We start from the raw sequence: 26,940 nt of genomic DNA, 5'->3' as shown, positions 1-26,940 counted from the left end.
CCGCTTGCAGAGACTCCTCATTCCACCCACTCTCCACAGCCAACGTCTTGAACTCGATCACGAAGTCGGCCACGCTGCGAGTTCCTTGGCGAAGCGAAAACAGGCGCCTAGCTGCGTCCCTCCCTCGGACGGAATGGTCGAAGAGCTTCCTCATCTCGGCCGTGAACCCCTGGTATGAAGCCATGCAGGGATCCTGTCGTTCCCAAACGGCTGAAGCCCACTCCAGCGCTCGACCACGCAGCAACTCAATCACAAAGGCTATCCTAGCTTTGTCTGTGGCATAAGAGTAGGGCTGTAGATCGAACACTAATCCACACTGCATAAGGAAGGAACGGCATCTTCCCAGCTCCCCCTCATATTTATCCGGCGTCGGAACCTTGGGCTCACGGAAGGACACAGCTCCAGAAGCGGCAGGCGAGATGGGTGAAACCGGTAGTGGATCCTCCACCGGAAACTTGCGCTGGTTCTGGACCTCCGTCAGACCGGTAGAAAGGTTCCGAACTGACAACGCGATCTCCTGTAGTACCGTGCTATGATGGCCCAACATCTTCTCCTGATGGGTAATGGCATGGCGAACAGAGTCCAGGTCCGCTGGGTTCATTACTGGCCGGATCGTTCTGTCACGGTTTACTAAGCCAGAACCCAGAAGCAGACCAGGACAAGGTAAGTGGTGTCAAAGGTGAGTGTTTATTTAACTGATCCACGAGTGCTGCTGAATAATCCGGGGAACAGAGCGGGCGGCGTGGATGAGTCGTTGAGGGTGCAGTAGTTGGTCCAATGATGGCTCGGCAGCCGCCGACCATCAGGCAGAGGTTGGGTGAAGGTTCCGGACGAGTGACTGCAGGGAGAACAAAACGGAGGTAAGCATACAACAAGCAACCAAGGTGCAAAACAACAAAACTAATGCTCTAAGCTCTAAGACTGGTCCGCTGATAAACATACTGTTCATGGCTAACGATCCGGCAGGGAATGGATGTTAGGCCAGAGCCTAAGAAGGGTGATGATCAGGACCAGGTGTGCAGATTGCTGATGGGATGCAGGTGCGGAAATCAAGAGAGCTCCCGCCTAGCAACGTTGCCCGGCAACCAGGCAGGGAGCGTTCCAGAACCCTCGGGAAACTGGAGCTCACGAGCAGAAAAACTAGTACACAGACAGGACCCGACTCAGACTGCCGGGATCGTTACAAACCTCCTGTTATTGGTAATGGTGAGAGGTTAGCATGTCTTAGGGGTATGATCTTTGATCCTCTAACTCTCTCACTCATCATTATTCACGATTCATTCAGGATTATCCGTAATCATGGTAGCATCCACATTCATGTAGAAGTGTTTAGAAGCATATTAGAAACATACTATTTTCTTATTTTCAAATACTAAACTTTTGACTACATTATTTATAAGAATATTTAGGGGTGTCAATAATTTTGACCCCTACCTTTTTTAGATTTTTGTATTTTTTGTTAAACAAAATGAGCAATTGTATTAACACAAAATAACATAATTTCCCCATTTATTTGAGCATACAATATTGCTCAGTATTTGAATTATTTATTTTATATAATCATTATTGCTCATCTTTATCAAGGGTGTCAATCATTTAGGATCCCACTGTGTCATAGGATTTTCATATGTACTGCGCCGCAATCAAATTGCCCTTAGGGGACAATAATGTTCTATTGAATTTAATTTAATTTAATTGAGGCTCTATCAAATCAAATCAAATGTTATTTGTCACATGCGCCGAATACAAAAGGTGTAGACCTTACTGTGAAATGCTTACTTACAAGCCCTTAACCAACAATGCATTGTTTTTTTTTTAAGTAAGTAAGAAAATATTTACAGCAAAACAATAAATATAAAAATAATAATAATAATAAATGACTTGGCTATATACAGGGGCTACCTGTACCGAGTCAATGTGTGGGGGTACAGGTTAGTGAAGGTAATATGTACATGTAGGTAGGGGTAAGTGACTATGCATAGATAATAAACATGAAGCCTTGACTAACGGTAGCCTGGCGGGTAGGGGCGTTGGGCCAGTAATCGAAAGGTTGCTGGATCGAATTCCCGAGCTGACGAGGTAAAAATCAGTCGTTCTGCCCCTGAGCGAGGCAGTTAACCCACTGTTCCCTGGGCGCCGATGACGAGGATGTTGAGGCAGCCCCCCGCACCTCTCTGCTTCAGAGGGGTTGGGTTCAATGCGGAAGACACATTTCAGTTGAATGCATTCAGTTTTACAACTGACTAGATATCCCCTTTCCCTTTGCTTTTCTTTACAACCATATATAGCTAGCAGTCTAGTGATGTATGAATTATTCCTAGTGTGCCCTTGACAAAGTATCATTATTCCCCACAATAAGATAACGATTAGGTGTGCCACATTAATACGTTATGTAAGAGCTTATGTCATGATGTGAGACTTCAAAGTGTTGGAGAATAAAGCTCTCAAAACTCCAGTAGTCAAAGATGAAGATTTAATTATAATTCAATTTGCATTTAATATGTTCCCTACACAAAGCTATTGTATAGTGTGGGTTTCTACAAGATGAACGGCTTTGAATCAAGAATCATTTTGTTGGAATTGTTGTCTTGCTCTTTAGTGATGAAAGGGACTACAAAACAACTGTCACTTTAAATTTACCCCCCTTTTACCTCCGTCTTTTCAGAGATGAAATGGAACCAAGAACAAACCTACAAAACACTTAATTTGTTTTAGACCAGCCTTTTTTTACCCCAGTATCTTCAGTTCAAAACAGCAGGCTCTCTTTCCCATCAAAACACTTAGAACCACCGTCGAAAGGCAGGATTTTCAAATGGCAAAGTTTTACGACCAAGTTGTTTTTCAAATCTCATCCCTGTCTCTTGTTTTAGGTGAAATACAAAAAGGACTTTGAGGATAGCAAAGGCAGAGGCTTCAGCATTGTATCAGACACGCCAGAGCAACAGAGACTGAGGAAGACACAGGAGCAGATCAGTAATGTATGCTTCCGTGTGGTCACTTCCTCTATATCCCCTGGTCACCATGGTTACCCCTCCTTCCTCTTTGCTGTCCTTGCGTTACCTCATCACACCCTTGACCTTAGTGTGGGTGTCCTGTTTGTACTGTTGTGGAGAGTCTGTCAATGTTACATAATGTGGAGGAATGGTGGAGAGGAAAGTGTCTGAATTGTGTGTGTGTGTGTGCGTGTGTGTGTGTGTGTGTGCGAGCGAGAGAGGGAGAAGTGGAGCGTGAAAGCTGGATGAGTGTGTGAATCAGAGGGTGCATTTTGGTCACTGAGCGAAATCACGGGTTTGCACAACACACACACACACACACACACACACACACACACACACAAACACACAACATACAGCTCCTTTCTTTCTCCTCTTATCTGGTCCTATCAACTCCTAATCCTCTTCTGTATCACAGACTACATTGAAATAATACACGTACAGAATGGCTCTATGCCTTTTCACAATGACACACATACTACAGTACTGGTAAGTGCACGAGGGGCCTTCACACGGCCTGCCTCAGTTTATGTAGATGACATATAACATGTAAGCGGTGCCAGTGAACATCCCTGTCGCAATCCCTCAACTCGAGTGTGCTGAGACCAAATGTGCCGTCAAAAGAATTCAACACTCCTATCAGGTGAGAAATCTACCTCGGGTGCATCTCAATAGTCTAATGTGGCTTCCTCTCCTCGTCTCATCTCCTTTATCTGCTACATAAGATAGTGTGGGTGAATCCAAGGAAAGGAGACAAGGAAAGGATACTGATTTAGACTGATGACATTGTCTCTTGTCTTGGGTCCTCTTTAAATACAACACACTAGGGGCTCTATTCAATCCTATAGCGCGATTAACAATTAAAGGCAATGTTCCCACCGTCGCTGAGACTTCACTCATGGTAAATGCAGCATATGTCGGGAATTACCTTTACATTTTAACGCAGATCTTCCGCGATACTAAGGCGATACGGATTGAATCCAGCCCTTACTCTTCTAGATAATGTATGTCACATGTGTCAAACTAATTTCACGGAGGGCCGAGTGTCTGTGGGTGTCCGCTCCTCCCTTGTACTAGATTGATGAAATAAGGTCACTGATCAGTTAGGAACTCCCCTCACCTGGTTGTCTAGGTCTTAATTGGACACATTGAAAGGTGAAACCAAAAACCAGCAGCACTCGGCCCTCCATGGAATGAGTTTGTCACCCCTGCTGTATGTGCTCTCACCATATCTGATTTTAGTGCCAACAGGTCCTCCTGGGGGAGGATAGGCACATTGACCCACTGCTGATCCAGGTAAGCGATCAGTGAAGTGCTGTTTCATCTAAGGACAATATGAGACTCGTATCATGTCTGTGTTGTCTTCTGCTGCATATATTAGAAATCAGTGAAGGTGAGACTCTGCAGAGAGCATCTTTTCATATTATTACAGTGACATTTGTCTATTTCAGTCAATAACCTACATTTGCTGTTACGTTTCCAAGCTGTGTTTGGTTTGATTTGAATTAACTCCACAGGTATTTCAAATCACCTCTGTAGGCTATACGAAATTCTTTCAGTTGTTCTGTTGTTTTTTACTCTAAAAAGTGGTATCAGAGAGGAGCATATCAATGCTGCTAGTCTAATCCAAATACCAGCCTAATAAATCTTTATCATTCAACATCCATTTAAAGCCTGTGTGTGTCATCTAGCACTTTTGGCAGGTTTTCAGGGCCTAAATGCAGCTTGACAGAGCATGAGATGTCTATCCTTCTGCTAATGCTAGTTAGCGGCTAAAGCTATATTACCCTCAGGTTTAGCTGCTAATGCTAGTTAGCGGCTAATGCTACATTACCCTCAGGTTAGCTGCTAAAGCTAGTTAGCGGCTAATGCTACATTATCCTCAGGTTTAGCTGCTAATGTTAGTTAGCGGCTAATACTACTTTAGCCTCAGAACAACCTGAATGCTATAGTACTGAGACAGGATTGAATGGCTTCTGTTTCTGCATCATGACTAATATCAAGCTAAGAATACAGAGCGGTGGCCCCCCAAAATACACATCCACTCCCCACTCCTACCGCACTGGCCCAAAATCCTCTGGTGTGGTTTTCAACCACATCTGGGTTGTTATGGTCTCTTTTTAGCAGCACCACACCTATCACTCTTACCCTGTTATCAAATCCCAAACAACATGGAAAGGCATGCATGGGGTTATTTATACAAAGAGTCTCCCCACATGCATCAACAACTTCATCATACATACACATACATGCAGTAGCTGTTTCGAATTATCCCTAATTTGAACATAACTGGATAGAAATCCCTCTTGTGTTGCGTTGAGTATGGGACTCCTTTTCCTTTAATGTAACCAGAAAGTAAAAATGTATTTGGGATTGGTTGTTTATGTTGCTGCTGTCCATAGAAGGGGGGCTAGTCCCACTCTAAAGTCTGTCCCATCCCTGTTTCCCCCCTCAGTGATCTCTATGGCCACTCTAAAGCATTCCTTACTCTCCTGATACCCCCAGCAACTGTGTTGCACTGTGGCATTTAGAACTGGTCTCCCTTCTAAAAGAGAATTTCAATCTCATTTTACATTTATATTTTAGTCATTTAGCAGACGCTCTTATCCAGAGCGACTTACAGTTAGTGAATACATTTCTCTGCAAGTGATATTGACAGCGCTTCAAAGATGACATAGTGAGGGGTCGAAACTTTTACTTTTGATCTCTCGATTTTGGCTGTTTGGTCTCCCTTTGAAATGGTTGAGTGAACTTAACGGCCAGATGGCTACCCTACTAAGCCAGCATCTGACGCCCTGCTATAAAACAATAACAAATAACTTTGGCTCATGCCACCCGTTCATGCTACTGTATGGACGGACGCACTATTCCTGCGGCCCAAACCTCACGCCGCAATGTACAGTCAAACCTGCGGGTTCAAATACTATTTGTTTTCTTCCAAATACTTTGAGCATTTTGATTGAGCCTGCCTGGAGTGCCAGATGGGAGGGGTGCGCACATTTGGGACCATTCCATTGATTTCATTGTGCCGGGCAAGCTCAATCAGGCGCATCTAAAGTGTTTGAAAGAAAACAAATACAGATTGAACCCAATTCTCGTGCAACCTCATTGTCATAAATTACCCTCTAAAGAGCAGTGCATATTGTGAACCACATTACTGAAACCTCATTACCTCCAACATATAATCTGCCATAGCGACCTGCAGTGCTATTTAGGCGAGAAGCCTAATGAATGACTTTCAAAGTCAGTGTGGTGCTCATCTATCTTGGGAATGTCGTGTGTCACAGGATAACCCAACCAGAGACCTTGAATGCTTCTCCTCTCCAAACCTAAAGGACTGCTAAGATGTTATTTGCTCCATAGGACTACATCCAATTAACTCTAATTGATTAACACTAATTGATGGTTGAATTGCTACAGTCCACTCCCTTGGCTTCCCTGGGCCGTATGAAGGTTTAGGTCACGGACAGTACTCTCAGCTGTAAATTAATATTGATGAACTGGCAATATCATCCCAGTTTACCTTTGCTGGGAGTCATGGCAGCATTGCAAAAGTCTGTTTCTATTAGTTTAGACAGTGGCCAGGGATGAAACATGGCTGTCAGTGATGATGTTTATCTACAGTCATATTTTTTTATTTTATTTATTTCACCTTTATTTAACCAGGTAAGCCAGTTGAGAACAAGTTCTCATTTACAACTGCGACCTGGCCAAGATAAAGCAAAGCAGTGCGATAAAAACAACAACACAGAGTTACATATGGGGTAAAAAAACATAAAGTCAAAAAATACAACAGAAAATATATATACAGTGTGTGCAAATGTAGCAAGTTTATGGAGGTAAGGCAATAAATAGGCTATAGTGCAAAATAATTACAATTAGTATTAACACTGAAATGCTAGATGTGCAAGGTAGCTCGGGGCGGCAGGTAGCTTAGTGGGTAAGAGCGTTGTGCCAGTAACCGAAAGGTCGCTGGTTCTAATCCCCGAGCCGACTAGGTGAAAAATCTGTCGATGTGCCCTTGAGCAAGGCACTTAACCCTAATTGCTTCTGTAAGTCGCTCTGGATAAGAGCGTCTGTTAAATTACTAAAATGTAAATGTAAAATTATGTGCAAATAGAGATACTGGGGTGCAAAAGAGCAAAATAAATAACAATATAGGGATGAGGTAGTTGGGTGGGCTAATTTCAGATGGGCTGTGTACAGGTGCAGTGATCGGTAAGGTGCTCTGACAACTGATGCTTAAAGTTAGTGAGGGAGATAAGAGTCTCCAGCTTCAGAGATTTCTGCAATTCGTTCCAGCAATTCGTTCCAATAGCCTCGTCTGTGTTGAGATAATGACTGTGATGACTGATTTCAGTCAGAAAAACTTAACCATTCACAGTATCCTATAATCTGACAGTAAAAATAAAATAAACATCAATGTTTTAATGACTGGAACCCACTAATTTGTATTTGTATTTATTAGTAATCCCCATTACTAATCCCAGCTACTCTTCCTGGGGTCCAAACACATTAAGGCACTTACATTACATATAAAACAAAAGATAAAACAGTACATCATATAACATTATTACACACTACATATTTACAATACAAAATGTGTAATACCACCATACAACAATATTACTAATAGCCATTGCATGCTCTACAAACAATGTTAACAATTTTTTCCCTAACACACTTACTCAGAAGTAAACACATTGGTTTCAGTTCCTCTCAGGTAAACCAGAGAAAGAGAAGTATCGTATATGAAGCCTGAAATTCACATATTCACCTACACAATGAAACAAGTATCATATAACTCAGGGGTGTCAAACATACGGCCCGCGGGTGGTTTGAGTTAAAAGGTGAGGGCTCTATTGTGTTGAGGCAGATAAAAGGTGAGGGCTCTAGTGTGTTGAGGCAGATAAAAGGTGAGGGCTCTAGTGTGTTGAGGCTGATAAAAGGTGAGGGCTCTGCTACCACAGCTCCACTCAATGCCTTTGAGATAAGAGCCGAGGCACATGACCGCATGCAGGAAGAATAGAGCCTTCTTTAACTGACTGCTTATGGACCTTCTCTCTGCTAATAGGGAGTGCAGACATGTTCCTAGAGCTATTGATTGGCCCACTACGGTTCCACAGTATCTCGATTTGAAACACAGGCATTCTTCAGATTAGAATGTCAATGTGTTATATTTGTTTGCCATCTCTTTAACTTTTCGGTGTAATTTCAATGAATGGAAGCCAGGGCATTGAGAGCAATGCGAAACAACTTGATTTCTTTGTAATTTAGGGAAATATAATTTACTGTATGCTGACGACTTTACACCTACAAGTGGATTTCCTCATATTCCATCTTGGCAGGATACATAATAACAACAAGTGCTGCTTGTTGCAACGTTGCATTTCCTTACTGTAGACTCACTGGTATCAGGACTTGGCTCCAAATGGGTCTGTCATCCAGTTAAAGCTATCTAGCTTTCTTTGTGCCATACAAACCCAATGCTACCCTATTCCACTACATATAATAAGAGGAGAAAACCTCCCACAGGATTGGTGCCTAAAGCCCTATATTTAGAGGTCAATTATGGTAATAGTCAGGTCTAAATTAGGGATATTGAATGTTAACACCCATTAATTGTGTCCTGCATCCAATCAGCTCGTTTAGAGACTGAGTAGGAGGATGGGAGTCTAAAGCGCTCTGGTAATATTATTCTCATGCCAATATGACAGTATGAAAATGTATGCACTCACTAACTGTAAGTCGCTCTGGATAAGAGCATCTGCTAAATGACAAAATGTAAATGTAACTCCTCCATATCTGCTTTATTGGCCTCAACTTTTCATTCCCCTCCCCTGGTCTCTTCATTCTGTCATGGTTATCCTTAAGGTCAGGCCAGTGAAGGTTTTTGTAAGGCTGCTGAAGGTTAAGAAGGGTGTTGTGTTTTTGGACTTGCACTTGTTATCTCAAATAACTAAAATACTTTTGATATTAGAGGACACGTCTGGATTGGGACATTCCTTCCAGTGTGCGACACCTTTCCTGAACCTCCTCACCCTCCCACCCTTAAGACTGGCCCTCTGATTCACATGTACGGCATCACCATTGATAACGCCCCAAGTGGGGTCTAAATCGGGAAAGCGGGGATGATAAGGAGTACCCAACATAGAGTCGAGAGGGAGAGTTGAGCCAGAAAACTAAATCCTTCATGAACAGCGTTTTGACTCTTAGGCTGGCCACATTTCCATTACCTGCCTCAAAACCATCTCTTTTGTGTGTTTTACTGTTTTCTTTACCCAGAAGTCACCTGGATGGAAGAAACGTCAGAGGAAACGGTCATCTTGATGGAACTAACGTCGGAAGAAGCTCTCACCTCGAATGAAGGAACATTGGAGGAAACGGTCACATTGATGGAAGAAACGGTCACCTTGATGACGGGAACGTCGGAGGAAACAGTCACCTTGAAGGCGAGAACGTCGGAGGAAACGGTCACCTTGATGGATGGAACGTCAGAGGAAACGGTCACCTTGATGGAAGGAACATCAGAGGAAATGATCACCTTGATGGAAGGAATGTCAGAGGAAACGGTCACCTTGATGGAAGGAACATCAGAGGAAATGGTCACCTTGATGGAAGGAAGGTCAGAGGAAACGGTGTTGGGAGAAGCAGTGGTGGGCAAGCGTGCTACAGGACGAGTCACCTGGATGGAAGAATTGTCTGAGGAAACGGTGCTGGGAGAAGCAGCGGTGAACGAGCATGGCACAGAAGGGGAAGTCGAGGTGAGAACGCCGGTTGGCATTGCCCCGGCCTGTGTGTCTTTCTGATGACCTTGGCACAGACTGGCACGCTTTTCTAAAGCTGCGGGGGGATTTATACCTACTGTAGCTATGTGCTTTGTTCTCCTGTCAGGCCTCGACTGCTAAGCCCGTCTTGCGCAGACCCAGTGTGCATGTCGCCAGGAGGTGCAGTGTTCTAGCAAGCGACGTAAGTAGGATTCATCCTCTGTGTTCTCTAATACAGCCTGTTGTTATTGTGGGAGGTTGTGGCAGGATTCACTGCAGTGTCCAGTAATGGGCTATAGCCACCTGTAAAGGATTTGGAGGAAAGCCCTTGATGGATTTAGTCATGCCTACACTACAGCACCACAGATTAAGAGGTTTGTTGGCCAATCTGGCGATAATTCATCTGGAACAAAATGAGAGGGTGGACCCTTTTTTGTGCTCAACACCCCTAGGAGATAGAGATTACTATGAAAGCTAAGCTCAAAGAGAGGTGAGTCTGGAGTCTGAAGGTGTCCTAAAATAGGACTGCTATTACTAGAGAGGAAAGGCACATGGGAACCAAACAAGCCTAGAAATGTATAGATTAGATCATAATTCCCTCCCTCTACTCCAACTCAGAAGATAACTATAATTTTGAGTAACCATGGTGATATGATCCCTCGAATGATATGAGTTCTTTATGGCTTTCAAAGGGAAGGAATTACAGTTTGTGCTGCCTGTCCATTAGATAAGAAGCCATATCTAGTGAAGAAGAACGAAGCAGCTATTTTGGATTTCAGCTGCTTATCATTCAGAAGCCCCCGCCCCTTCATTTTTCCTCTGGTCATATGGAGAAAAAAAGTGAGGGCGGGATGACTGGTTAGAGAGGTTTGTGATTGGCCATTTGAATGTTTCCTTGTTGTCCGTCAACATAATAAACCAATTATTTTGCACAATGAATCTGCATAATTACTAAGTATCCATCTGTGATGTAGAATAATTCCGACATGTCTCAAAGTGCTCTCTAATTATGACACCCACCACTTAGTGGAGATAAAACCTTTAGCAACTGCTGGCCATACAATTTTACACGATAGCGGAGAAGCACACTGGCTATATGAATACTTTTGGCAGGACGAAATACATAGTTGAAACATGATTACAGGACATAAATGATGAACATTCTGACACTACAGTATATTACTACAGTATATTACTTCAGCGTAGTTTTTCATGTTCAAGAGGGGTCTCTTTTCCTCTCTCTTCATCGTCCCCTAGTTGAATAAATGGAAAGGCCATCTCTATTCCCCCCTGTTCTGGAGATGTAGAGGCTTTTTTTGCCTGACTTTTTGCTGGTAAAATGTAGAAGGTCAAATATATGCCCCCATTGTAATGCCATGCCAGTGTGGCACAGTGTCCAAATGGAAAAGCATTGATAAGCAGTATCGGCCAGAGGAACAATTGTCTAGCTGAGCTTTTGTCTCCTTTATGCTGTAGCTACAATAGACACTGTAACACAACCGGTACAGTCAGACAACGTGCCAAGCAGACCCATACACTTAAGTTACTGTATTCATTAGTAATGAGCTCTTAGTGCACGGTCACCTATATAAAGTGCCTTATTAGTTTATTAGCTTCCAATTGGCTCATTAATCTACTCTCCTCTCCACTGTAACTATTCCCCAAGTCGTTGCTGTAAATGAGAATGTGTTCACAATCAACTTACCTGGTAAAATAAATATATATATATATATACTGTCTATATATAATAATAATAATTTGTCATTACCTAATTACTGTAGCTTGCGATAAGCTTATCTTGAACCATTATGAGGCCCAACATATCAGCTGACACCCTACAGGTTTTAACCCTTTGCAGACTGTAACTATGTGCTTTGTTCTCCTGTCAGACCTCGGCTGCTAAGCCTGTCTTGCCCGAACCCGGTTTCGCCAGGAGGTGCAGTGTTCTGGCAAGTGACGTAAGTAGGATTCATCCTCTTTGTTCTTTAATACAGCCTGTTGTTATTGTGGGAGGTTGTGGCAGGATTGGCTGCACTGTCCAGTAATGGGGTGTAGCCACCTGTAAAGGTTTTTGAGGAAAAGCAGCCTTTTCTTCAGGCCTGTGTAGATAACGATATGCTGAAAACAATATGCTTTGTATCGACCTGTATTTTACTGTTTGTCATGACACCATGTTATTAAACTAATAAAGTTGTCCTTCGAATAAGGTGGGTGGTGGTGGGGCCTAAGAAAGACAAAAGAAAAAAACATAACACCTCTCTCCTGCTATCCTGTAGGTGAAGTACAAGGAGGTTTATGAGAAATCCAAGGCCCAGAACCTCTTCATTCCCGACATAGAGTTTCAGCATTCAAAGAACGTCAACGCTTTCATCTCTGAGGTGAGTTGTGTGTTGTTGACGTCATTCTCTGTCTCTCTCTTCTCTCTCTCTCTCCCCCTATCTCTCTCTCTCCCCCAATCTCTCTCTCTCTCTCTTTCCCTCTCCCCTCTCCTTGGCACCTTGGCAAGCCGCAGACACAAAACATTCCTCAGCACTGAGCTTTGTCATTCCAGTCACAGTGTCTGTCAGCCCTGTGATAGAAGGGATTGTTTTGGTGCTCTGCTTGTGGATAGACTGTCCTGTTGATTGTCAACAGTGCCTTTTAAAGTGCATTCTGCTCCTGTCAACACACACATTCATAACACACACACACATGCACGTACACACACACACAGATACGCACACACACGCATACATTATGCACATAAGCAGACACACATGACAGGATAGTTGAACAGTTGACTGGACAAAACTCACATCAATATTCAACACGGATGCTTCACCTGAAGCTCTCACAAGCTTAATGGATTCAGATAATGTGACTTTTCACTGTGAAAAAGGCTTGGCTGGTCTTTTAAACATGGAATGACCATAAAAGCAAGGTTTTTCTTTCGCTTGGCCTAACGTCCTAAAAGCATAAAAACAGTAGTGCATCCTTTCCCCTGGGTATTTCCTTATCGTTTGAAGTAGTTTTTCCTCATAAGCACTTTGTCATTTTAGGCTATGTTCATAAACGATGAGACACAGGTATTTTTTGTGTTTGTGCATTAAATGCCTGTGTCTAAAATGTTGTCTTAGCATGAATGCTATGTTCATAAACTGAGACACAGGTATATTTTGTGTTTGTGCAATTGTCTTAGCATGGATGCTAGTAGGGATGATTTGTATTGTTTTTCCATCACTGTTATGTTTTAGACCAAGTACAAGGAGGAAGGAAAGTTGGAAACAGCCATGTGTCTCTACTCAGTGCTCCCAGAAACAATGGCGACCCAACACGCCAGAGAGGCATCCGAGCTACAGAGTGAGGTAGTGAGATCACACCAAACCTCCTTGTTATTTCAGCCTCTCTGACTTAGCTACACGGAGGCGTTATAGACTGCATATCTCCAGCCAGATCATCTTGAGCCTAAAGTCACCCTTCACAGTCATTCTGAAACAGGTTGTTATCGTAAAAGACTATTTGTGCTCGAAGACTTACCTGGCTTAACAAAGGTTGAATAGATTCAGTCGATAAAAAAATTATGTTAAATGCCACTGAAACACTTTGGCTACAGATAAATAACAAGGATTACAGTAGATATTAATAGAATATTAACTTGGACTTTTTCCAGATCAAGTACAAAGGGAATGTGAAGACGGAGATATCCACTTCCCTCTACTCACTGCTCCCGGAGACCCTTGAGACTCAGTTTGCGAAGGAGCATTCGGACATGCTGAGTGAAGTGAGAGCTTTTCCAACTTCTGACACCATTTGGCAAAATTGAGAATGAACGACATTCAAATCTGATATCATCCACTTGAGTGGCTGACGCATCAACCACAGTGCCAAGAAGATTCATTCACTTGGCACTGGTCTTGTAGTATGCCTAGGAATGGCAGCGTTTTTTGGAATGTGCTTGTTTCTTTTCCAGAGCAAGTACAGAGAGGAGGGGAAAAGGGAAATCTCCAGCAGCCTGTACTCCCTGCTTCCAGACACCACTGAGATGCAGCTCTCTAAAACGGTGAAAGAGTTCCAGAGTGAGGTATTACCACCCTCCTCTTCCTCTTCTTCCGCTCATCATGAGGAGGAAAGATTTAACGGCTGTATGGTAGATTTAGTGTTCCGCACATTGGGTCACTGTATTAACATTCTTTAACATTCTCCCCTTACTGATTGGCCAACACGAGATGGTTAGTGACGAAGACTTCCGGGTACCTAGCCTCCACGGTCTGATGGGCAATGAATTGAGTCTACTTCCCAGTCAGACTATGTTAGCCACCACTCAAATCCCATGACCCCAGGCATGATCAATATACCACTGTCAGTACTAAACACAGCCTAGAGAGGTGAGAGCAGAATACAATGAGTCAAGCAGTAAAAACCAACTAATGCTATTTCTAAGTCTCCCGAGTGGCGCAGTGGTCTAAGGCACTGCATCGCAGTGCTAGCTGTGCCACTAGAGATCCTGGACCCATGGGGCGGCTCACAATTGGCCCAGCGTCATCCAGGGTAGGGGAGGGAATGGCCGGTAGGGATGTAGCTCAGTTGGTAGAGCATGGCGTTTGAAACGCCAGGGTTATGGGTTCGATTCCCACGGGGGGCCAGTATGAAATTTTTAAAAAAAAAAAAATGTATTCACTCACTAACTGTAAGTCGCTCTGGATAAGAGCATCTGCTAAAATACTAAAATGTAAAAATGTCTCTTGTGTTGCAGAACAAGTACAGGGAGGCCGGGAAGAGAAGGCTCTCTACTTCCATGTATTCCCTGCTACCAGAGACCATGGAGATACAACACGCCAAAGAGGCTTCTCTGCTACAGAGTGAGGTATATTAACTTCAGTCCACTTCACTTCATTGGGCTTATTCACGAACGTGTGTTAAGTGTGAAGACAATCAACATTTAGAATCAACATTGACATTGATGACGACACAAGGTCACACTAACAGCCATAGACAACAGTGAAAATGTGAGGCGAGGGGAGACGTGTTACAGTGTAGGATCATTCCTAGTGTGTCCGCACCATTGAAAATAATGGAATTAAAGGCACTAGCGCTTTAAAAAGTGTGTTTAGTGTGGTACCCGTCTAAACCCAAGACAGTCACTGCCCTCTACTCAGTAAATATGAAAGAAAATGTGCCAACTGTTGAAGTGTTGAGCCTGAATTAGAACACTGTGATTAGTTGCTGTTCTCTGTATCTCCCTTTTCAGATGAAATACAAAGAATTAAGCAAAGGTGCACCGTCCTCCCTCTACTCTCTACTCCCAGAGACCACAGAGATCCAGTTTGCCAGAGAGATGACAGAGATGCAGAGCGAGGTGTGTATTCATTTGTAAAGTCAGGGAACTATAGTCTCAGAGCTATTTCAAGGTTTAGAACCCCAAAATAAAAGTTTGTGAGATGTTTTGTATACCTCAGAAGTGGTCTGAAGTTAAGCTCAGCCTCAGTCAATAATACATGTTAAGGCTTGCTTATTGTCTATGCCTGGGTTTAATTCATTGAGCATTTTTGCATTGTCATCCTTCAGAACAAATACAAAGAGAGTGGAAAAAGGAATGCCTCCAGTTGCATTTACTCTCAACTAGCAGAGACCCCTGAGACCCATTTTGCTAAAGCTGTGTCAGAACTCCAGAGTGAGGTATGGACATCAAGAACACAAAAATCAAAGCCAAACGTTAGGTAACACTTTACTTGAAGGTTATTACCTACATAAGGACGTCATAACCCACACATATCACATTCATAAGCTATTTTTTTAGACATTTTAGTCATTTAGCAAATGCTCTTACTGGCCCCCGTGGGAATGACATATGTCAACAACCGCATAATAAAAATATCAACATGCGGTTGTTGGCATTTGACGTAAGCGTTTATGAAATACTTATATACTTGTGGTATGTGTGTTATGAATGTGTTATGAAAGCCTTATGTAGGTACATTTCAATTGTCCTATTTTTGTATTGTATATTTGGTCCTTTTAAAGGGAAGTCTTTTTTAGCTGTCCTGAGATGTCTGTTATGGTTTTCGTGTCAGATAAAGTACAAGAAGGCAGGGAAGAAGGGAGTTTCTAGTTTTCTCTAGTTCTCATTTGAGGTAGCCAATGTTTCCATGTGATGTTTCCTTTATTCCAGCTAAAGTACAGGGAAGGACTGAAAAAGGACACCTCCCCCAGTTTCTATTCTACGCTGCCCGAAACAATTGAGACTAATTTTGCGAAACAACAATCAGCAATGCGAAGTGAGGTAAAGAATATGTATGTGTGTATATACTGTTAGAATACACAAGAAGTACAATGTGCATTCTCACAGAATGACAAAAAAAAGAAGGGAAATTCATTACAATATTATTTTTTTAAATGTTTTTGCTCTGAGTAGAATCTCAGAAAAATCATGAATAATTTAATTCAGTCTATCACGTATTTTAGTTTGTGGGTCAGTGCTTGGAAATGTTTCGTGTTGCCTCTTTATTATCCAATTTATCCAAACAAAACCAGAAGGAGTACATTTCTTGATGATTCACAAGGATATATCCTCCAATCTTTTTAATGGTTCAATCATGTTGACTCAAATTATTTTCCACCATTTTGTAGATAAAGTATAAAGAGGATGGGAAAGAGAACTCCTTTAGCCTCTACTCTCTGCTCCCAGAGACGCCAGAGACCCAGTTTGCAAAAGAGGTCTCCGACTTACAGAGTGAGGTAATTTCATGGCGCAGTAGGCCAATGACTCATACATATGAGTCACTGATTGATTAGAAGGATTTTGGGTAACACTTTATAATACCTTTCATGAATAATCATTATAAATGCTCATACATAATTATGCTTAGTCATTGTAGATGTTTTCAAATAATGAAAACGTATTTTTAGTTTATAAATACTTAAATGCTAAGTCATTGAAGTTGTTAGAAAGTATTACAGAATTGTATCATGAACTTTAGAGAAGGTTTAAGAAGATTCAGGATCAAGAAACACATGTCTGTGTCTCCTCCTTCAGCTCAAGTATACAGAGGGGGGGAAGCAGAAGATCTCGACAAGCCTGTATTCTCTGCTCCCCGAGACCACAGAGACCCAGTTGGCCAAGCAGATGTCTGAAATGCAGAGCGAGGTGAATATTAATTCCAAACAAAATCTAACTTTCGTTAAAGTTCACTTAACACTTGTCTACACAAGGGCCCTGCATTGTGAATTGATAGTTTTCTTGTGGTGTTGCAGACCAAGTACAAGGAAGCAGGCAAGAGGGAGGTGGTCACTTCTTTGTACTCTCTACTCCCCGAGACCAAGGACATCCGGCACGCCAAGGAAGCGTCCCAGTTACGGAGTGAGGTACTATATAGCATTTAGATTTAATTTTCACCACATTTATTTTACCTATCCAATACTTTCATAACTACACAAGTGCCTAGCTTGAGATCATTAAACAAGTATTAATACTTACTCATCTCTCTCTCTGTTTCTCAGATCAAATACAAAGAGAGTGGGAAGAAGGACATCTCAACCTCCCTCTACTCTCTACTCCCAGAGACCACAGAGATCCAGTTTGCCAGAGAAATGACAGAGATGCAGAGCGAGGTGGCTGGACATTTAGTTCATAACTTCTGTTTTGGGCGCTTTTCTGTATAATGATTGAGAATTAACCAAAAAAGTAGAATGATTATATATCACAATACTTTCCTTTTTCCAGAATAAATACAAAGAAGAAGGAAAAAGGCGTATCTCCACGAGTGTGTACTCTCAGCTTCCAGAAACCACCGAGACACAGTTTGCGAAAGCTGTCTCTGAACTTCAGAGTGAGGTTAGCAACTATTATTCCTTACAGTTAAGGGACAATTTTCTTACATATTTGTTCCATTTGGAATGATGGCGATGCCCATCAACATTGTATAGATCCTTGAGTAAATTCATTGGAAATACATACTGAATAAAATGCTGAATCTTTTTTCCTCCATTTAGATGAAGTACAAAGAAGCAGGGAAGAAGGGAGTTTCTAGTTCTCTCTACTCCACCTTACCAGAAACAATGGAGACCCAGCACGCCAAAGAGGCTTCCCAGCTACAGAGTGAGGTAGAGTATGAACAGGAATGGGAAGTAGTGAACTACATGTAGTTCAACTAGTAATTTAAATGCATTTAAATGCATGTGATGTTTCCTTTTTCCAGCTAAAGTACAAGGAAGGACTGAAAAAGAACACCTCCCCCAGTTTCTATTCTACGCTGCCCGAAACAATTGAGACAAATTTTGCGAAACGACAATCAGCAATGCGGAGCCAGGTAAAGAATATGTCTGTATATATATGCTGTTAGAATACACAGCATGCATGTACAATGTGCATTCTTGCAGAATGACTACGACTAAAATAGTTTTTGGGTTGTTTATTTAAATTTGGTCTGAGTACGATCTCAGAGAAATCTTGAACAATTTGATTTCAGGTTATTAAATATTTTAGTTTTTTGGTCAGTGATTAGAAATTTTTCTTGTCGCTTCATATTCAATTTATCCAAACAACTACAGGTATAAGTGAATCTTTGGGGAGGCTTTTGTGTGGGAAGATATAAGTTATTCTCACTGGTTTTTGGCAATGATTTTGTAGGCTTGGTTTCAATGATCTCTGGTTCATAAGCTGTCATCTTCATTTCTACTATACCAGATCAAGTATAAAGAAGATACTGAGGAGAACTCTAGCAACCTCTACTCTCTGCTCCCCGAGACAGCAGAGACACAGTTTGCAAAGCAGATGTCTGAAATGCAGAGCGAGGTAAATATCTGTTTAGAATCACCAAACATCAACATGGGCTGAATACAGTTCTAACTTGAGAAATTTTACAGTGAAAATCTCTCATTGACATCAGTTTATTTATTTATGCAAAATGTGATTCTCAAAATTGGATGTTTCCTTTAGTCAATAACTGAAGCCAGAGAAGGAGGAATTCCCTTTCCAAGAGAAACACAGAAACATTTATCCTTTTTCTTTATCGATCTTCATGTACAAAAAATGCCGTTTAATCAGAGAATACCTGCACGTTTCTATTATGTCTACAAAAGTAGCAGTGTCTTTTGTTGCTGTTGTTTTCCAGACAAAATACAAAGAAGCAGGGAAGAAAGAGGCCTCCACTTCTCTCTACTCCACCTTACCAGAGACTTTGGAGACCCAGCACGCCAAAGAGGCTTCACAGCTACAGAGTGAGGTAAGAACATGGGCTGCCCATCTGATGTCTGTACATTACATTTTTCATCATAACTAATTCAGAGGAAACCCTTCCTGTTACTGACAAACATACATTACTTCAGTATCAAACGTCAGTGTACCTTTCCATCTAATGGAATAAAGCCTGAGCGTTCCAAGATGAAGCAAATCTCTGCCTGTGTTATTTGAGTGCTCCAATGCCTTTACCATGAATAAGTCCACAATTGGAAGTTTATTTTGGGTAAGCCCAATTTATGGATTCCTGTCTTTGTTGTTGAGCAGCACCCCTCCTACTTTACTTTGTTTGCTGAAGCACGGAGGCCTACCTCAACTCACATCCATTACTTTGTTTTCCAGCTCAAATACAAAGGTGAGAAAGTCTTCTCTGGTTCGGCTTACTCTCAACTCCCTGAGACGATGGAGACAGAGAGAGCTCGGGAGCTCACAGAGATGCAGAGCGAGGTGAGCATGAATGCTACTGGAATTAACATAATGTTGTTATAGTCATTCTGCTATCAACTTCAATTGGCACTCCAGATTTCTATAGACATAAGCCGGGTTCAGAAACAATTCCCCTAGGTACTGAATGTAGTTCTAAAATAAATACATAGGTATAAGCAATAAGGTAGTAGCTCCACCTTGCCCTCTGTCTAGGTGTATTTTATACCATATTTATTTGACCTATCCAATAATTTCATATCTACACAAGTGCCTAGCTTGAGATCATTAAACAAGTATTAATACTTACTCATCTCTCTCTGTTTCTCAGATCAAATACAAAGAGAGTGGGAAGAAGGACATCTCAATCTCCCTCTACTCTCTACTCCCAGAGACCACAGAGATCCAGTTTGCCAGAGAAATGACAGAGATGCAGAGCGAGGTAGCTGGACATTTAGTTCATAACTTCTGTTTTGGCCGCTTTTCTGTATAATGACTGAGAATCACCAAAAAAAGTAGAACAATTATACACTACAGTGCATTCGGAAAGTATTCAGACCCCTTGACCTTTTCCACATTTTGTTATGTTACAGCATTATTCTAAAATGGATTAAATAGTTTTTCCCCCTGATCAATCTACACACAATACACTATAATGACAAAGCAAAAACTGGTTTTTAGACATTTTATCAAATTTATAAAAATTAAAAAAATTGAAATATCACATTTACATAAGTATTCAGACCCTTTACTCAGTACTTTGTTGAAGCACCTATGGCAGCGATTACAGCCTCGAGTCTTCTTGGGTGTGACGCTACAAGCTTGGCACACCTGTATTTGGGGAGTTTCTCCCATTCTTCTTTGCAGATCCTCTCAAGCTCTGTCAGGTTGGATGGGGAGCGTCGCTGCACAGCTATTTTCAGGTCTCTCCAGAGATTTTCGATCGGGTTCAAGTCCAGGCTCTGGCTGGGCCACTCAAGGACATTCAGAGACTTGTCCCGAAGCCACTCCTGTGTTGTCTTGGCTGTGTGCTTAGGGTCGTTGTCCTGTTGGAAGGTGAACCGTCACCTCAGTCTAAGGTCCTGAGCGCTCTGGAGCAGGTTTTCATCAAGGATCTCTCTGTAGTCTTTCCCTCGATCCTGACTAGTCTCCCAGTCCCTGCCGCTGAAAAACATCCCCACAGCATGATGCTGTCACCACCATGCTTCACCGTAGGGATGGTGCCAGGTTTCCTCCAGACGTGACCCTTGGCATTCATGCCAAACAGTTCAATCTTGGTTTTATCAGACCAGAGAATCTTGTTTCTGATGGTCTGAAAGTCTTTAGGTGCCTTTTGGCAAACTCCAACTGTTGTGTGACTTTTACTGAGGAGTGGCTTCCATCTGGCCACTCTGCCATAAAGACCTGATTGGTGGAGTGCTGCAGAGATGGTTGTCCTTCTGGAAGGTTCTCCCATCTCCACAGAGGAACTCTGGAGCTCTGTCAGAGTGACCATCGGGTTCTTGGTCACCTCCCTGACCAAGGCCCTACTCCCCCGATTGCTCAGTTTGGCCGGGTGGCCAGCTCTAGGAACAGTCTTGGTGGTTCCAAACTTCTTCCATTTAAGAATGATGGATGCCACTGTGTTCTTGGGGACCTTCAATGCTGCAGAAATATTTTGGTACCCTACCCCAGATCTGTGCCTCGAACACAATCCTGTCTTGGAGCTCTACGGACAATTCCTTCGACCTCATGGCTTGGTTTTTGCTCTGACATGCACAGTCAACTGTGGGACCTTATATAGACAGGTGTGTGCCTTTTCAAATAATGTCCAATCAATTGAATTTACCACAAGTGGACACCAATCAAGTAGAAACATCTCAAGGATGATCAATGGAAACAGGATGCACCTGAGATCAATTTGAAGTCTTCAGTTTTGTATTTTTAATACATTTGCAAACATTTCTAATAACCTGTTTTCGCTTTCTCATTATGCGTTATTATATGTAGATATATGGGGGAAAAATGTATTTAACTTAGAATAAGGCTGTAACGTAACAAGATGTGGAAAAAGGGAAGGGGTCTGAATACTTTCCGAATGCACTGTATATATACAAAAGTATGTGGACACCCCTTCAATTCGGCTACCCCTAGTGGATTCGGCTATTTCAGCCACACCTGTTGCTGACAGGTGTATAAAATCAAGCACACGGCCATGCAATCTCCATAGACAAACATTGGCAGTAGAATGGCCTTACTGAAGAGCTCAGTGACTTTCAACATGGCACCGTCATAGTATGCCACCTTTCCAACAATTCAGTTCGTCAAATTTCTGCCCTGCTAAAGCTGCCCCGGTCAACTGTAAGTGCTGTTATTGTGAAGTGGAAACGTCTAGGAGCAACAACGGCTGGTAGGCCACACAAGCTCACAGAACGGGACTGCCGAGGGCTGAAGCGTGTAGCGCGTAAAAATTGTCTGTCCTCGATTGCAACACTCACTACCGAGTTCCAAACTGCCTCTGGAAGCAACGTCAGCACAATAACTGTTAGTCGGGAGCTTCATGAAATGGGTTTCCATGGCCGAGCAGCCGCACACAAGCCTAAGGTCACCATGCGCACAATGCCAAGCGTCGGCTGGAGTGGTGTAAAGCTGGCCACCATTGGACTCTGGAGCAGTGGAAACGTGTTCTCTGTATTGATAAATCACGCTTCACCATCTGGCAGCCCTACGAACAAATCTGGGTTTGGCGGATGTCAGGAGAACTATGCCCCAATGCATAGTGCCAACTGTAAAGTTTGGTGGAGGAAGAATAAAGGTCTGGGGCTGTTTTTCATGGTTTGGGCAAGGTCCTTTAGTACCAGTGAAGGAAAATCTTAACGCTACAGCATACAATGACATTCTAGACGATTCTGTGCTTCCAACTTTGTGGCAACAGTTTGGGGAAGGCCCTTTCCTGTTTCAGCATGACAATGCCCCAGTGTACAAAGCGAGGTCCATACAGAAATGGTTTGTCGAGATTGGTGTGGAAGAACTTGACTAGCTTGCACAGAGCCCTGACCTCTACCCCATCGAACACCTTTGTGATAAATTGGAATGCCGACTGCGAGCCAGGCCTAATCGCCCAACATCAGTGTTCGATCTCACTAATGCTCTTGTGGCTGAATGGAAGCAAGTCCCCGCAGCAATGTTCCAACATCTAGTGGAAAGCCTTCCCAGAAGAGTGGAGGCTGTTGTAGCAGCAAAGGGGGGACCAACTCCATATTAATGCCCATGATTTTGGAATGAGATGTTCGACGAGCAGGTGTCTACATACTTTTGATCATGTAGTGTATATCGCAATACTTTATTTTTTCCAGAATAAATACAAAGAAGAAGGAAAAAGGCGTATCTCCACGAGTGTGTACTCTCAGCTTCCAGAAACCACCGAGACACAGTTTGCGAAAGCTGTCTCTGAACTTCAGAGTGAGGTTAGCAACTATTATCCCTTACAGTTAAGGGACAATTTTCGTACATATTTGTTCCATTTGGAATGATAGCGATGTCCATCAAAATTGTATAGATCCTTTCATTGGAAAAACATACTAAATATAATGCTGAATCTGTTTTTCCTCAATTTAGATGAAGTACAAAGAAGCAGGGAAGAAGGGAGTTTCTAGTTCTCTCTACTCCACCTTACCAGAAACAATGGAGACCCAGCACGCCAAAGAGGCTTCCCAGCTACAGAGTGAGGTAGAGTATAAACAGGAATGGGAAGTAGTGAACTACATGTAGTTCAACTAGTAATTTAAATGCATTTTGCAGTAGCTTTCTGGTTGTTGAACTAAATTAAAATGTATTTATTTGTTTATTTTACAGGGACCATGTACAACATACCATTGCACAAGATTTAGCTAAATAGCTAATTTTCATCTAATTTTCACCTGGGCAGAAAACAATCAACATCAATACATCATTACAATGCTACAATATAACACACTATTAAAATATCTCTATATATAAAACATTGAAAAATACAACAATAGACAATATAATGACAATATTACATCAGAGTTTAAATGTGCCTTGGTTCTACAGTATCTGACATCTTAAGAGTCGGAATGTTTTAATGTTGACATGACTGGTTTGCCTTTAGCCACTTTTTCAGATTTGCATTGAAGCTAGCAAGGGTACTGCTCTCTCACACACTGGTTGGCAGGGTGTTACATAAGCCAGACGCTCTGACTGAAAATGCCGTCTGGCCAACTTTGGTGGACCTAAGCTGAGTTCAGCAGTCTTCGCTGGTTGAAGCTCTTGGTAGTGTTTTCAGTAGTTAACTAGATGATAACTTTACAAGTAAAGTTGTGGGGCTTGCTTTATTTTTGTGGTAATGGAAGAAGTTGTGGTTGCGGTCAGTAGTTGTGGTCAGTAGTTGTGTGGTTGTGGTCAGTAGTTGTGGTCAGTAATTGTGATCAGGAGTTTTGGTCATGAGTTGTGGTCAGTTGGTATAGTCAGTAGTTGTGGTGTTGTTGTCAATAGTTATGTGGTCAGTAGTTGTGTGGTTGTGGTCAGTAGTTCTGTGGTTGTAGTCAGAAATGATGGTCAGTAGTTGTGGTCAGTAGTTGTGTGGTTCAGCAGTTGTGTGGTCAATATTTGTGTGGTTGTGGTCAGTAGTTTTGTGGTTGTGGTCACTAGATGCGGTCAGCAGTTGTGTGGTTGTAGTCAGAAGTTGTGTAGTTGTGGTCAGTATTTGTGTGGTCAGAAGTTGTGTGGTTGTGGTCAATAGTTGTGGTCAGCAGTTGTGTGGTTGTGGTCAGTAGTTGTGTGATCAGTAGTTATGTGCTTGTGGTCAGTAGTAGTTTGGTTGTGGGCAGTAGTTGTTGTCAGTAGTTCTGGTCAGTAGTTGTGTCCTTGTGGTCAATAGTTTTGGTCAGTAGTTGTGTGGTTCAGTAGTTGTGGTCAGTAGTTGTGTGGTTGTGGTCAGTAGTTGTGGTCAGGAGTTGTGTTCAGTAGTTGTGGTCAGTAGTTGTGGTTAGTAACTATGGTCTGTAGATGTGTTGTTGTGGTCAGTGGTTGTGGTCAGTAGTTTAGTGGTTGTGGTCAGTAGTTGTGGTCAGTAGGTTAGTGGTAGTGGTCAGTAGTTCTGGTCAGTAGTTGTATGGTTGTGGTCAGTAGTTGTGGTCAGTAGTTGTGGTCAGGAGTTGTGGTCAGGAGTTGTGTGGTAGTGGTCAGTAGTTCTGGTCAGTAGTTTAGTGGTTGTGGTCAGTAGTTATGGTCAGTAGTTTTGGTCAGTAGTTGTGTTGTTGTGGTGAGTAGTTGTGGTCAGTAGGTGTATGGTTGTGGTCAGTAGTTGTGGTCAGGAGTTGTGTGGTAGTGGTCAGTAGTTGTGGTCAGGAGTTGTGTTCAGTAGTTTTGTGGTTCAGTAGTTGTGAGGTCAGTCGTTGTTTGGTTGTGGTCAGTCATTGTGTGGTTTTGGTCAGTAGTTGTGGTCAGTGGTTGTGGTCAGTAGTTTTGGTCAGTACTTTAGTTCAGTAGTTGTGGTCAGTAGTTGTGTGGTTGTGTTCAGCAGTTGTAGTCAGTAGTGGTCAGTAGTTGTGTGGTTCAGTAGTTGTGTGGTTCAGTAGTTGTGTGGTTGTGGTCAGTAGTTGTGTGGTTTTGGTCAGTAGTTGTGGTCAGTGATTATGGTCAGTAGTTGTATGGTTGTGGTCAGTAGTTGTGGTCAGTAGTTGTGGTCAGGAGTTGTGGTCAGGAGTTGTGTGGTAGTGGTCAGTAGTTCTGGTCAGTAGTTTAGTGGTTGTGGTCAGTAGTTATGGTCAGTAGTTTTGGTCAGTAGTTGTGTTGTTGTGGTGAGTAGTTGTGGTCAGTAGGTGTATGGTTGTGGTCAGTAGTTGTGGTCAGGAGTTGTGTGGTAGTGGTCAGTAGTTGTGGTCAGGAGTTGTGTTCAGTAGTTTTGTGGTTCAGTAGTTGTGAGGTCAGTCGTTGTTTGGTTGTGGTCAGTCATTGTGTGGTTTTGGTCAGTAGTTGTGGTCAGTGGTTGTGGTCAGTAGTTTTGGTCAGTACTTTAGTTCAGTAGTTGTGGTCAGTAGTTGTGTGGTTGTGTTCAGCAGTTGTAGTCAGTAGTGGTCAGTAGTTGTGTGGTTCAGTAGTTGTGTGGTTCAGTAGTTGTGTGGTTGTGGTCAGTAGTTGTGTGGTTTTGGTCAGTAGTTGTGGTCAGTGATTATGGTCAGTAGTTGTAGTCAGTAGTTGTGTGGTTCAGCAGCCATCAAACACTGCCCCGCTGCCTTGTGGGTTAGTCTGGTACAACAAAGGCTAGAGGAGCACACCCTGAGAGAAAAGCAGCATGCTGGTGGCGCGCGGTAGGCAGACACCGACAGACTGGGGATCCGGCAGCCTCCTGCAGCTGTGGAAGATACTAATCGGCATGGGTTTCCCTCCTTGCCACTGGAATTCACCTTTCTACAGTGAAGTAATGCTGTTGGGGATTGCGCACCCTCAGCTGCACTTTAAATAACTTCGTTTGCGCAGGTATCCACTTCTGACCTCGGTGAAGCCATCAACCGGAAAACGGACTAAATCTGGCGGCGTTGGGGTGTCTGGTGACGGGGGCAGGAGTAAATGCACCGGGAGCCCTTAATCAGACCCCTACACGCCAGCGTCACAGGACTATTATGGTTCCAGCAGTTGGTACTTGAGTGGCAGCTGCTCTCGGCAGACCCCTGTGTGACTGAGCAGTCCTATTTAGGAGCCACACTGCTAACCCCAGCTGGGGAGAGGCCTAGAAATGGTGGCCTAAAAATTGCCCACTCACTCCTTCCTGGATAGGCTACCGCACCTATCGGGAGTTCCACTCAGCGGTCGAAAAATGCGAAAGAAAATAATTCCCCTGAAACTGGCGACATGGAACATCAGAACTCTTTTGGACACTGACGAAAATAACGAGAACAGCTTTGATTGCTGCAGAACTAAGGCGCTACAACATTGACATTGCTGCCCTGAGTGAGACCAGGTTCCTGGATGAAGGTTCCCTGAAAGAGGAGGGAGAAGGCTACACCTTCTTCTGGAAAGGTTGCCCTCCGGGTGGACAGCATCAGCACGGTGTGGGACTGGCAATTAAGAACAGCCTTTTACCCAGCCTCACCGAAACACCTGTCGGCATAAGTGAAAGACTCATGTCTCTCCGTATTCCCCTAGCCAAGATGCATTATGCTACTCTTCTCAGTGCATACGCACCAACGTTACCATCTGAAAATGAGGCAAAGGACTGCTTCTACCAGTCACTAGATGAGGCCCTTCACCGCATCCCCAGGAATGACAAGATCAACAGGAAATGGAGCGGAGTGCTGGGTAGGCATGGTGTTGGCCAGGTCAATGAGAACGGCATGAGACTGCTAACTCTATGTGCCGAGCAGGATCTCATCGTCACTAACATCTTGTTTCAGCAGAAGAACAAATATAAAACATAATGGATGCACCCACGTTCCAAACACTGGCAGTAGTCCCCTGTAGCTCAGTTGGTAGAGCATGGCGTTTGAAACGCCAGGGTTGTGGGTTCGTTTCCCACGGGGGGCCAGTATGAAAATGTATTCAC

The 26,940-nt window shown here is 43.0% G+C and overlaps 1 protein-coding gene and 1 non-coding gene across 15 annotated transcripts in view; both read left to right on the top strand.

The window, feature by feature from the left end:
• The window catches only part of LOC121569218 (LIM zinc-binding domain-containing Nebulette), a 148,715-nt gene that overhangs the window by 55,010 nt on the left and 66,765 nt on the right, over positions 1 to 26,940 (top strand). For 3 of the 14 annotated variants that reach the window (XM_041879990.2, XM_041879992.2, XM_041879987.2), the window contains exons 1-24: positions 9,158 to 9,757; positions 9,888 to 9,962; positions 11,650 to 11,718; positions 12,037 to 12,138; positions 12,994 to 13,104; positions 13,410 to 13,520; positions 13,710 to 13,820; positions 14,493 to 14,603; positions 14,988 to 15,095; positions 15,305 to 15,415; positions 15,909 to 16,019; positions 16,367 to 16,474; positions 16,773 to 16,883; positions 16,991 to 17,101; positions 17,237 to 17,347; positions 17,460 to 17,570; positions 17,729 to 17,839; positions 17,935 to 18,045; positions 18,423 to 18,530; positions 18,850 to 18,960; positions 19,317 to 19,421; positions 19,729 to 19,839; positions 22,733 to 22,843; positions 22,995 to 23,105. In XM_041879990.2, the coding sequence (XP_041735924.2) occupies positions 9,290 to 9,757; positions 9,888 to 9,962; positions 11,650 to 11,718; positions 12,037 to 12,138; positions 12,994 to 13,104; positions 13,410 to 13,520; positions 13,710 to 13,820; positions 14,493 to 14,603; positions 14,988 to 15,095; positions 15,305 to 15,415; positions 15,909 to 16,019; positions 16,367 to 16,474; positions 16,773 to 16,883; positions 16,991 to 17,101; positions 17,237 to 17,347; positions 17,460 to 17,570; positions 17,729 to 17,839; positions 17,935 to 18,045; positions 18,423 to 18,530; positions 18,850 to 18,960; positions 19,317 to 19,421; positions 19,729 to 19,839; positions 22,733 to 22,843; positions 22,995 to 23,105 (2,919 nt within the window). In that variant the 5' untranslated portion in view covers positions 9,158 to 9,289. The other 11 variants (XM_041880000.2, XM_041879999.2, XM_041879989.2 and 8 more) reach the window with 10 other exon arrangements.
• On the top strand, positions 26,849 to 26,923 carry trnas-uga. The gene has a single exon. It is a non-coding gene; the product is annotated as a tRNA-Ser (tRNA).

Source organism: Coregonus clupeaformis, chromosome 7 (genome assembly GCF_020615455.1).
Source record: "Coregonus clupeaformis isolate EN_2021a chromosome 7, ASM2061545v1, whole genome shotgun sequence".
Lineage (NCBI taxonomy): Eukaryota > Metazoa > Chordata > Actinopteri > Salmoniformes > Salmonidae > Coregonus > Coregonus clupeaformis.
Note: the sequence above shows the minus strand (reverse complement) of the source record. Positions and strands in the feature narration are given on the sequence as shown.